General features: G+C 41.0%; 1 protein-coding gene across 1 annotated transcript in view; it reads left to right on the forward strand.

Moving 5' to 3' along the window:
* The window catches only part of LOC123981916 (stromelysin-3-like), a 33,501-nt gene that overhangs the window by 9,375 nt on the left and 10,356 nt on the right, over positions 1–13,770 (forward strand). Inside the window, exons 2-3 of the mRNA XM_046067159.1 lie at positions 4,646–4,929; positions 12,885–13,028. Of these exons, the coding sequence (XP_045923115.1) occupies positions 4,646–4,929; positions 12,885–13,028 (428 nt within the window). The remainder of the gene's footprint in view (positions 1–4,645; positions 4,930–12,884; positions 13,029–13,770) is intronic.

Raw genomic sequence — 13,770 nt, forward strand, 5'->3', positions numbered from 1 at the left:
TGTTCAGAAATGCATCGATGTTAGAGCTAGATGGATCAATTTGTGATGTATATAAGTTTTTATAATAATCTCTGAATGCATTGTTGATTTCTTCTGGGTTATAAGTCAGATTCCCAGCTGAGTCCTTTAAGGAAGAAATAGTTATTTTTTCTTTATTCAATTTCAGTTGGCTGGCTAAGAATCTGCCGGATTTATTGCCATGTTCAAAGTTCTCCAAGCGTAGTCTTTGCAACTGAAATTGGGTCTTTTTATTAATAATTTCATTTAATTCAAGTTTTGATTTTCTCAGATCATTCAGCATGTGTTCCTGTGGGGAGGTAGCAAGGGTAGTTTCTAATGTTTTTATTTTTTGTTCTAGCTCTAATTCACAAGATCTCTTTCTTTTTTTTGTATGATGAATAGGAGATTATTTTACCTCTCATGACTGCTTTTGCTGCCTCCCAAAGAAGACATGGTGAGGTTCCTGGCAGGTCATTAGTTTCCATATATATTGCCCACTCCTTTTTCAAGTAACTTATAAAATCTAGTTCTTTAAGAAATGATGCATTAAATCTCCAACTTCTAGTTGGCCGTGTGACCCTTTTTTAGTAAGAGTGATAGAAACCGGTGCATGATCACTCATAGTGATAGGGTGAATCTGAGTGTTGGAAATGTCATAATTGAGCTGCTAACCAAAAAATAGTCAAGGCGAGAATATGAGTGGTGGATTGGTATATTCTCTAAGAGTGGGGTGGTGAGAACGCCAAACATCGTAAAGACCAAAATCACTCATGTATTGTTTAAGGATGTCTATTGATTTCCAAATACGGTAACCACCTGCCGTACTGAGCCTGTCAACTGCTGGATTACATACCATGTTGAAGTCCCCTCCTAATATAAGAGCTGTGTCTGAGTGAGCAGTGAGTGAGTTGAAGAAAGCTTGAAAAAAGGAGGGGTCGTCAACATTTGGGCCATAGATGTTAGCAATGCATAAAGGAGTATTTTGATTCGAAATGTTAACAATAATGAATCGACCCTCTGGATCCATAGTAGTGGTATTATGATTGAAGTGTGTTTTTCTATTTATCATAATGGTGACACCCCTTTGTTTTGAGTTATAACAGGCTGAGTACGAGTGAGGAAACTGTGGTGAGGTTAGTTTATCTGCTGTCTTGGGTAAATGAGTCTCCTACCCCTGACCCTCTACCCACAACTCACCCTCATGATGGTGGCCCCCCCGCGGCATGCTTGCCACAGCACTGCCTCTCCTCCTTCTCCCTTCTGGACGCAGCTCAAGTCGTCAAGTTGGTTACCAGAGCCAAGATCTCTACTTGTTAACTGGACCCCATGCCTACTCTCTTGGTCAAGGCATGCCACTCTACCCTCTGTCCCCTCATGGTGGACATCATAAACACTTCTCTGGTATCTGGCTTGGTACCCTCCTGCTTCAAAACAGCTGCCGTTACTCCTATTCTCAAAAAGCCCAGTTTGGATCCGGATGACCTCAACAGCTACAACTTCCCTTCATGAGGAAAATCCTGGAAAGAGCAGTTGCTGCCCAACTTCATCAACACATATCCCACTATGATCTCTATGAACCCCTTCAATCTGGCTTCAGAGCGCATCACAGCACTGAGACCGCTCAAAATCAAAATCACTAATGACCTCCTCGTCCATCCTCATTCTTCTAGATCTCTCTGCAGCCTTTGACACAGTTCTTCTCAACCATCAATCGGAATGTGTTGGCCTCACTGGTTCAGCACTCTCCTGGTTTCAGTCATATCTCTCCAGGGAACAGTTCATCACCTTTAGAGCCTCCAGCTCCCCCCTGGCCCCAGTCAATCAAGGTGTGCCTCAAGGCTCAGTGCTTGGACCCCTCCTTTTCACCATTTACATGCTCCCACACAGCTGTGTATCAGCACCAAACTATCCACTCAGCTTCCCCCTCTGTCACTTGTTAACTGTCTGACTGTCTAAATAAAAACCTGGATGTCATCCAATCTACTCAAGCTGAACAGCAGCAAAACGAAGCTCCCAAGCCGTTGCTCCTGAGGGTAGGTGATCTACTCCTCAAAGTGGATGGTTGCTCCATCTCTCCATCCCAAGAAGTCCGCAACCTTGGTGTCATCTTGGACTCCACCCTTTCCATCCAGTCACATGTCAAACTTATTACCAAATCTGCTTTCTACCACCTCAAAAACATCTCCAGACTTCGATCATCACTCTCAGACTCTGTGGCAGAGTCTCTCATCCATGCTTTCATCACCTTCTGCCTGGACTACTGTAATGGTGTCCTGTATGGGGTACCCAGCAAGGTCCTGGACAGGCTACAAGAAGTCCAGAACTCGGCTGCCAGGGTTCTCATACACACTAGGTTGTGGCAGCACAATACCCCAATCCTCACTCACCTTCACTGGTTCCCGGTCAAAATCCTACTCCTCACCTATAAATCTCTCCATGCCACTGCCCCCCAGTACCTACTGGACCTTCTCCACCCCTACTCCCCCTCACAGAACCTGCGGTCCACCAACAAGGTCCTGCTCTCTGTCCCCGTCACAAGACTGCGGACTTTTGGGGACAGAGCCTTCAGCATCGCAGTCCCCACCCTCTGGAACTCCATCCCCACAGAGATCTGAAATGCTCCCTCTCTGGACACTTTCAAAAAACTCCTAAAAACCCACCTTTTCACAAAGGCATTCAACCCTGAATGACTTTTTATTGCTCTGTCTCTGCAATTATGTGTAAAGCGTCCTTGGGTCTCGTGGATAGCGCTATATAAATATAAGTTATTATTATTAATTATTATTTCCAAACATTAATATTCATAATTTTATTAACCAATAATTACGTAGGTACACTACACTGTTATAAAAAGTGATCTGAGTCACATATGAGCAAGAAAATCAGATTTGAGTCACTTTAGCCTGTAGTCTGAACGTAGCCTAAGAGTGGCTGAGTCCACACAAATCCAAAAGCAGAGGTGATATCCAAACAGATAATACAAATGGTGAGATAAAAGATAACAGGTCCATAAATGAACCAAAATACGAAAGCAGGCTTAAATGCAACAAAGATCCAGTCATGGTAACTGACAGGAGCGCACACACACAATCAGGTAGACAGAGTAACAACAAGCTCCAATGGTCTGACACGGAGCGGCCTGAACACAGGGTTTATATAGAGGTGCAAACGAGCAAGGAGGGAGATACACCAGGTGCAACACATCAGGGTAATCAGGCAGAGTGAACACAAGACGCAGGTAACTAAACACAAGACAAGTAGGTAACAGGAACTAAACTCAGCCAAAAAAGAAACGTCCCTTTTTCAGGACTCTGTATTTTAATGATAATTCTGTAAAAAACAAATGACTTTACAGATCTTTACTGTAAGGGGTGTAAATAATGTCTTCCATGCTTGTTCAATGAACCATAAACAATCAATGAACATTCACCTGTGGAACTGTCGTTAAGACACTGACAGCGTTCAGACAGTAGCCAATTAAGGTCACAGTTATAAAAACTAAACACTAAAGAGACCTTTCTACTGACTCTGAAAAACACCAAAATTGTTACTTTTGATTTTGACTCCCCCTTTGTTCAGGGACACATTTTTCCATTTCTGTTACATGTCTGTGAAACTTCAGTTCAGTTTATGTCTTCGTTGTTAAATCTTTTTATGTTCATACAAATATTTACACGTTAAGTTTTCTGAAAATAAAAGCAGTTGTAGGTGAGAGGACGTTTCTTTTTTTTGATGTGTATAGAACCCAAAACACAGAACAGACAAGGCAGATCAAATAATCAAAAACAGGAGAACAGACTTGAATAAAGATCAACACAATGCAGAACAAACTAACCATAACACAGACCAAGAATCAATATACCTAATACAGAGCGGGCCAACAAAAAGTACAAAAAACTGTCTCAGACCAGGATTGTGACAGTAATGTGAGTAATGTAACTGATAGTGGAACAATACATTTCAAAATGACATTGATGAAAAATGCATAATGGCCTCATATCTGATACCTATCTAGCAGAGCGGACAATTGATCAAATAAATATTGTCAGCCAGACCTCTGTAATCTGCTCCTCATCTCTCAACTCAGACAAAAGACTCGAGGCTACATTAACTACTACAAGCATAACACACACCCAAATATCTGACGGAACTGTCAGTGGATGAGTTACATTGAGGATAATGTTTTGCCGAAGAAGAATGTGTGGGGAAAAAAAGACTATCTCTGGGTTTGCTCCAACAATTGTGATCCTTTTCTTTAACCTGTCCCATCACTGAATTGTAAGAGAACATTGTGAGGCCAGACAGAAAACAGTCCATCCTGAGTCTGGACTCTTTAGGAATGAACTGCTAAATCTGTGCTCTGTTAAACAAATAGTTGAATTTTGTAAACTCAGTTGACACAACCAGAGTTTTTTGAAGTTTTACATTTTTACTGTGTTAAGATTTATTTATTAAAGATATAAGAGCAGGCCTGGAGAAGGCCTGGAGAAGGCCTGGTCTGCGGTAGAACTGAGGACATACAAGATGGCATCATCAGCATAAAAATGGACATTGCAATTCTCAGTTGGAAAATAAACATTATTTTTATTATTTGTCTAATAAAGACTATGTCATGTTATGTATGTAACTGTACCTTTGTTTGCAGGGATGGCCTCAAAATAACAGTCATGTTGGTCTAAAGAAGAGGGGAAGACATGAACAGGACACGCTAAATAAAGAGTACCAAATGAAGTCTGTACTGACGTCCAAAAATGGGACAGAAGTCTGGAAGCGTCGTCGCTGTGGAGTCCCAGATTATCCCACCTTAACGCAGGTTGGCATGTCATACTACAACCTGAAGAAGAAGAAGGGAGGCCTGAGTACACAGCAGCGCAGGAAGCGGTTTGCGCTGTTTGGAGGGCGCTGGGAGAAGACTGACCTCACTTACAAGTAAGAAACACTAATATTCTGTACTTTGGTTTATTCAGTTAATCCGTTTACCACTGTTTTTGTCACTATGTTTTAATCATGAATGCGCTGCTTAATGTTTTGATGGATGTAAGATCAATGAAATTTATATATTTAGATAAATGCAAAGAGGTCTGTATTGAAAATTACTATTGGCCGATCGTTCATAAAGTTTATCTGTCTAGTAAAAATTTATATTCGGTTTATCTATCTATCTATTTATCTTGTGTGTGTGTGGTAAAATAAAAAAGTAAAAAGTCTGAACATTCACATTATGTCAACTGTCACTTGACTCATACCAGCATTACAACAAGTCCTGCCCCCTACTCTGCTTCCGAGTGGCTAACCCTAAACAACCAACCTAACCAATAGAGGCAACAAATACTAGTCAGTCAATCAAAGAAAGAGTAGAAAATCTGGTGGGGAAAAATAACGTGCAGCTGTTCACCATTTGTCACCCTTCATTTACCTGATTACGTCCACCTGATTGCTCCTTAAATTTGGAGATAATAAACTGTTGTTCATAGTGAACTTTTCATTCTGGACCTCCTAATTTTACATGATCCTTCTAACCAGATCGGACTATTGTCATAGATTCACAGCCATTAGGTTGGACCCTGGTCATGAAATTCAACCTGCTCATATATAGAAGATTAGAAAGTCCTGTATCCTGGAGCTGGAGGAGCTGCATATGAAACAGAATGCACACATCAAAGAACAGATACACAGGGGTGGCAGGATGATACACAAGAGGAACAAAGGACACATGAGCTTGACAGTAAAAGGGAAGATTTTTCAACTGATTTTGCTGATCCTGTGCCTACTAATCCACCATCTGAAGCAAGGTTGGAAAGCAATGAACTGAGCTGATTCCCAAGAGTGTACAGTGGGACTGCTGTGGAACAGCAAACCTGACCTTTTCAGGTACATACCACGTGTTGCAAATGCCCTGAGCTGCCAGTCCCCAGTTTGATTCTTGGCTGATCAGACCGTTTCCCTGCATTTCCTGTCTCTTTCCACTATCACTATCATATAAAGCCTTAAATGCCGAAAAACCTAAAGCCCGCCTCCAAAGTCATTGCTAACCACCTCTTTCCATTGTGTTCAGGCACACACACACACACAAAGGGCCTTTCCGAAACTAGACCCTTGCCACTTCTGGTCGTAATCACCCTCACAACTAAATCGAGCTCCCTAACCCGCATAGGGTATAAATACTTCGGCCAACTTTTGGACGAATGACCCTCTCCCCAGCGTAGATAGGATCTGGCGTTACTGCACTCAATGCTATAATACGTGTATCAAATAAAGATTCAGGGTTGATGTTGAGGAAAAGTGTGTTTTTAGCAATAACGAAACTGATCATTTGTCATTTATTTTATTTGTTTGTAAACCAAATTATTGCTTAGATTTTTCGAATATTTCTTTAAGACTTCAGCTATTAATGAAAAAGAGACATTACAATATTTTATGAAAAGATTGATAATCATTGTAAATGAATAGCCTATATATTTTGAACCCCTTTATCTTATATGAAAAATATTACATTTATATATACAAATGGTCTAAAAATAAACAACATTTCAAAATAGAAATTAAAGCATATATATATTGAAGCATTATATGGTCTGAAGAATTTAAAACTGTTAAAATATGTAAAGATTTAACTATTTTTCTTTAATGCCTTCCTTGCTTGTTACTTGATACCCCTGTGTATTTAGTTGTTGTCGTTAAATGTAGGCTATTTTGATTTGGCAGAAAATTTTCATATTAGATGAATATGATTCAATAAAAACGACAGTTGTATTGTATTAAATACAATATAACCTTTGAGCCACGTTGTTAACCTGTGTATGGTGATATAGTAGTGTAGTTACAGAATTTAAAAATCCTACATGTTTACAGACAGTCACATGGAATTCACATTTGAAATAAACGTCCGTCATCGTGCAGCAAAGGCGTTACATACCTTCAACAAGCCAGCATCGATGCTCACTCGGCATTAGAGGGTTTAATAACCCACTACCACTTTGCCCTCGTTGGCCCATTTTTTAAAAACTGTTATATAAATACATAATTTACGTTACACCGGCCCCAAAGTTGCATCGGCCCACCGGGCATTTGCCTGGTATGCCAGATTACCAGTCCAGCCCTGGACACGTGGCAGTTTTGAGCGTGTTAAGCTCCAGGTTGTTTTGGACGCACCAGAGAGCCAGCTGATCAACCTCCCGTCTGTAGGCCAACTCGTCACCGGATGAGGACGATGACCGTTGTGTCGTCAGCAAACTTCAGGAGTTTGACAGATGGGTCTCTTGAAGTGCAGTCATTGCTGTAGAGGAGAAGAGCAGTGGGGAAGGTACACCAGTGCTAATAGTCCGGGTGCTGGATGTGATGTTTGCCAGCCTCACCTGCTGACTCCTGTCAGTCAGGAAGTCTGTGATCCACTGATAGGTGGAGGCTGGCACAGTGAGCTGGGTGAGTTTGGTGCTGAGGATGTCCAGGATGATGGTGTTGAAGCTGAAGTCCACGAACAGGATCCTTGAGGTGTCGAGGTGTTGCAGGATGTGATGCAGACCCACGTTGACAGCATCATCCACTGACCTGTTAGTCCTGTAGGCAAACTGCAGTGGGTCCAGCAGAGGGCCTGTAATGTTTTTCAGGTGGGCCAACACCAGTCTTTTTTAAGGACTGAAGATCAGGAAGGCTCCTGGCCCTGACGGTGTGTCTCCATCCTGCCTGAAAATCTGTGCAGACCAGCTGGCCCCCATCTTCACACAGATCTTCAACAAAAAATCACTGGAGCTGTGTGAAGTTCCCTCCTGCTTCAAACGCTCCACAATCATCCCGGCTCCCAAAAAACCCTCCATCTCTGGATTAAATGACTACAGGCCCGTCGCCCTGACATCTGTAGTATACCTAGTAAATGCCGCCACATCATGGTCTTAGCTAACTAGCCAAATGCTAAAAACAATCCAAGTATTCTTAGCACAACTTTTGTAGCTCTAACACAAGCCGCTTTCACACTGCATTATTTTCCGGGAGTATAACGGCAATATGCGAAGCCGGAAAAGGGGGTCCAATTTGATCTGCTTCTGAGCTGGGAACGTTCATGGTAACAGAGACGGACCGATGTCTATGTGAAAAGCCACAGCTGGCATGCAGTTGCCTACACGAAACGGGGCAGGCAATGGGGCGAAAGGCAGGGTACACCCTGGACAGGTCGCCAGTACATCCCAGCGCCACACATAGACAAACAACCACTCACGCTAAGGACAATTTAGAGTCACCAACAATTTAGAGTCACCAACCTAGGACGCATGTCTTTGGATGGTGGGAGGAAGCTGGAGCACCTGGAGAGAACCCACGCAGACACGTGGAGAACATGCAAGGCCGGGGCAACTGGGGTTTGAACCCACGACCTTCTTGCTGTGAGGCGACAGTGCTAACCACTGCATCACCGTGCCACCTGGGGCGTAACATGCAAATACATTTATTTACTACATGCAATGTGATGTACCACGCCTAAACGCAATTTCACATGAGTGCAACAGCCTCTGTATTTAATACGGTTGAAAGGAAGGTGCAAACCACCAAGTGTTGTGCAGAGATGGTTGCTGTTATCGTTGCCAGAAGTAGACACAACCGTAGTGAAAGAAGACGTAGAGAAATTAACAATATTAGATAATATTATTTCATATCCAATTATTTTATTTATTCAATGAACTATATGAATCGATTTGTATTTTGTATTTTCCTCGCATCTGGGTCATTACAGCATACTGGATCTGTTTCTGCTGGGGTTTGCCAAAGCAGTTTTTCCAGGTTGCTGTCCCTAGTACTTAGTACAGGATGGGCCGCATGGACACACTGAACGAAACAAGGTTTTTACGCAGTGGCTGCTTTCCCTCCAGACTCTCCATGACGGAAACCATTAAAACACGCAAAACCCTCATTTAAATACTGCCACCTCCATTGTGTTTGCTCCTGTTGTCATCTACGTAATAATTCTTAGTAAATCACCCATAACAGGTACTAAAATTGCATGTGCAATATTTTAGAATGCACATGCAATTTAGTAGGATGCTAGTAAATCTTAGTCGCCAAATGGAAAATCGACCCACATTTGGCGCTTGTCGAGTGTTCATTTTGTTAATTTGGTGGGTGAATTAGAAAACCACTCTGATGAGGAAAGTGGAGATGTTTCCTTCAGAAATAGGATATTCTTTGTGGCAATGGACAGAATTATTTCTGAACTAAAAACCTGATTCACTATTACCAAGGAGATCTGTGATGAATTTTCCTTCCTATGGAAGTTCAGGCCAGGGTCAGAAAACAACATCAAGACATCTTGTCAGAAATTGGCGTGAAAATAGTTATGCTGGAGGACAAGTACCCCACATCACAAAATTCTACACCGCAACTGAGCCCAGTGGAACTACAAATACACTGACTGCAGCTCCAAAGTATCTATGGAGACCTGTGCATACTCCTGTGCTTCTTCCTCACATTAGCTGTGACCGTGGCTGTGAGCGCACATTCTGCAAAATGAAACTCATTTAAAACTATGCGCTCCACGATGAGCCAGGAAAGGCTCAATGGACTCACTATCCTCTCCATTTAGAGAAAAGTCAGGTGACTTGCATTTGGAGCTTAACACTTGTCAGCAGCACATCACAAGTCAATTATCATCATTTCAGTTGATACAGCCATATACCGTAATGTAGCCCTCAAGATAGAGTTAGATTTATTGGTCCACTCATGATTTGAGCTTATGATGTAGTAATTTATTTAATCAATGTTTGATTTTACTTTTCTCTAATCCCTAAATCATTGAAGGGCTTTTTGTCTCCCTTCTTCTGTTTTAAGGTAAAAGGAAGAATATAATGTCACTGTCTAATTTTAAATATAAATATTTTAAAATAAAACTGACTTGACCATTTGTGCTTTTTAATCATATTGAGTATATGCAAACAGAGCATGGCCTGGATGGAGCTATAACACTGAATGTTGAAATGGTTGTTAGAGACTCCATCTGTGTCACTACTAACAGCCAAGAGCTTATTTGAAATAGAACATGTTGGTATTAGAGCTAAGGGTGGGTGAGTGGGTGCTGGTGGTTATGCTGTTGTGGGTGTAGATGAGGGGCCCAGTTTGGAAAATTTTGCACACGTCCATTGCTGGAGTACTCTATTCTGCGGGAAGCAGGCTTTTGTTTCCCAAACCCATTCGGAATGGGTTTGGGAAACAAAAGCCGGCTGATTGCTTGGCTCCCCATATTGCTGCTGTTGGCATTAGCCGGAACCGCAGTATGGCTGCTTGCAGCTTTCTTGAGAACCACTTATCCGATTGACTTCACTCTCAACACCGCACTCCCTCGGGTCCTCAGCAATACATCCGTCAAGTGTTAAAACGATCTGATGAACATCCTATCTACACATGTCCACCAAATGATTGCATGTTATGGTAACTTCCACAAGTCCAGGTCTATATTAGACTGAGTTTGCAGTAACCCTGCTTATCTCAGGTAACCTCACATTTTAGAGATTGTTAAATTTTTTATGGTGTTTTTGGTGTACTTAATGTACTGGTCACATTTTTGTATTTTTTCATCATTTTTTTGTACTTTTGTTGTTTATCAGTTTCTGAGTTATCTAAGTTTTATCCTGTGCCCTGAGTGTACGTGAAATTTCCCACTTAATAATAATTGACTGATCTGAACAACCATAGTTGCAATAGCACAAAGACATATTATTTTTTTCTTAATATAAATCCTGCCCACAGCCTTTGAGCAAACTTTGAAGGCCAGCTATAGCAAAACTGTATGGAATATCAAAAATCTGAAAAAGTTACTTTTTCCAGCTTGGTCCAGAAATGTTCTGTACCAAATTTTGTGATGATTAAAATGGTGGGATGCATGGCTTCTATGGACATGGATTCATCTTGACCCAGAATCCAGACGTACATATGTTCTTTGTTATAGCGCCAGCATCTGGCCAAATTCCATTCATTGGGCCAGGAAAATATAGACAGATTCATTCTTTCACAGTTAGATTAAGTTGACCTGATCACTCCTTATTTAAAAACTGCACTCCCCAAGATGAACATGTGAGACTAATTTAACTTGTGATAACTTCTAATCTTGTATTTTTTTTCATTCTAATTCAACAGCCCTCTTTGTTCTCCTTTTTTAGTTTTGATAAACCTTTCTTCAGAGGATTGAAGTTGTCTGGCTTTTATTCCAATGCATTCTGAGCCGATGCCCACGTTGACAGTCAACTTTTCATTCTGAACCTCCTAAGCTGGGAGGGGGGTTGAGAATGGGGAACTAATGGTTACTTAAAGGAAAATCTGTTTACATTTTAGCTTTGCACGAAGGCTTGCAGTGTAAATTGTTTGTAAGTTCAACTTGTCAAAGCAGCAAAATTGGCAGAGTTGCCCGCCCCCTTGTAAATTATGGAATCATCCTGTAATTAAAAGTTACATTGCTTAATTATTATTGTAGAGACTTATTTATGTGTTTACCAAGATTGTCTGTGGGGGGTAAAAAGAGTTGTGAATCAAGTCAGTGCTGCCTCATTCTGCAATATTATGTTTGTGTGGGTGCATATGTGCTTGTGTCAACAGTGTAGACAGATTGTTGCAACATTACAGAGACAGGGTTGTTTGTAAAAAAAAAAACAAATCTGTTAGTATGAGAAACAGAGCACAGTGCTCCGTAGGCTGATGCATTCCATATATTTGGGTCAACATCCCAAAGTAAGAAGTGAAAATTCAAGGATAATTTGAAAATTGGAAACCCAAAAACAGGAACTGGCTGAGGTTATCAGGCTGGTGGCTAGTCCAAGGGGGTAAGCCAGAGAACAGTGAAGCTGACCAAAAGGCTGGATAATAGCAAACTGCAGGCTAGCGGGCTGAGGTGCAGACTGGATAGAGGGCTGATTGCTGGCAGGCCGGAGTGAAAGCTGAAGGCTGGCTGGCTGTATACTGTACTTCTGTGTATGGGTGTGTTCAAAATCGCTTACTAACGTACTGCCAGCTATCTTCAGCCTGTATGCACTGCATTCTGCCTACAAAATAAACATTTAAGTATGCTATTATCAGCAGACTGTTCACAGGTACAAAGCAATACATCTTCTCTGTAAAACATCACTGTAATGAATGTATTGCTGCACCTGCAAAGTGTGGATGTTTTAATGGATGTAATAAAATTAATAAATATTCAATTACAAAAAACTACACTTTATTATTATTATTATTCCAGGCTATCATACAGTGCACACAGTTACATACTATACTACTACCATACCATAAAAACAAGGATGGCCTCAACAAAAACAGTCACTATCTACTTAGTATATTATGTCAACACAAGTCAGGTTGGTTTGGGTTTAAGTTAGTTAGGATTGGTAAAGTCATGGTCAGCACTTTCTCTTTTTATGTTAAGTACTTCTAACAAATTGCCCTGTGACACCTACTGTTATACCTTAGCATGCAGTAACTTTCAGCAACCACATGAATTCTCTCCAGGACACATTCTTTTTCATTATTGTTCGTAGTTTGTGGATCAGAAAAGCAAAAAACAAGCTGCTTCTACAAAATGGGAGCAAAATACTTCTGATCAACACTCTAGACTTGGATTTACCCAATGAACTTTAAGGCTTTCACATGAATACCTTTATCCACACAATGTGTCAGCAGTGTTTGCATGCACTGATTATTTTTGGTAGTAAATTTAGTGATTTTTTTATGCTGCAAAAATTGTATGACATGATGTTGGAAATATGGAATATACTGTATGTATTTGTATATGGAAACTCATCTGCAAGAATTTAATAAGCCTATATGATAAAAATATGTTTTGTCATGAGTGCTCTCTAATACAGCACATTGGTGTGTGTGTGTGTGTGTGTGTGTGTGTGTGTGTGTGTGTCCAATAGGATTATACGTTTCCCCTGGCAGATGAGTGAGGGCAAAGTGCGGGATGTCCTCCAGGAGGCATTTGGTGTGTGGAGTGCAGTGACTCCGCTGAGATTTCAAGAGGTCACCTCTGAGAAAGCTGACATCATTATTGACTTCAACAGGTAAGAAAGGGTCAATAGCAAGCACCACAGTTAGGTTTTTAATATGCAGAGAAAAGGATTTATCCTAAAACGGGCATTTGATATACATGTGTATATATATCCTAGGACTGCACTCTTCTAGACAGAGACTTCAAATGTTGTATGCAGCCTTCTTCTGCTGTTTGTCGATCAACACGATGTCTGGTTGGTTAGCCATCACCAGTTTGTCAGTCTGGATCTTGAAGTCCCACAGGATCTTAGCTCGGTCATACTCAACTACCTTAGGGGGTGTCTTCCATTTTGACCTTGGGACTTCCAGCTTATACCAGTTATTATGTCGTATCTGCTGGTCATTATACAGTGGGTACGGAAAGTATTCAGACCCCTTTAAATTTTTCACTCTTTGTTTCATTGCAGCCATTTTCCAAAAATCAAAAAAGTTCATTTTATTTCTCAGTAATGTACACTCAGCACCCCATCTTGACAGAAAAAAACAGAAATGTAGAAATTTTTGCTAATTTATTAAAAAAGAAAAACTGAAATATCACATGGTCATAAGTATTCAGACCCTTTGCTCAGTATTTAGTAGAAGCACCCTTTTGATCTAATACAGCCATGAGTCGTTTTGGGAAAGATGCAACAAGTTTTTCACATCTGGATTTGGGTATCCTCTGCCATTCCTCCTTGCAGATCCTCTCCAGTTCTGTCAGGTTGGATGGTAAACGTTGGTGGACAGCCATTTTCAGGTCTCTCCAGAGATGCT

Source organism: Micropterus dolomieu, linkage group LG13, assembly GCF_021292245.1.
Source record: "Micropterus dolomieu isolate WLL.071019.BEF.003 ecotype Adirondacks linkage group LG13, ASM2129224v1, whole genome shotgun sequence".
NCBI lineage: Eukaryota > Metazoa > Chordata > Actinopteri > Centrarchiformes > Centrarchidae > Micropterus > Micropterus dolomieu.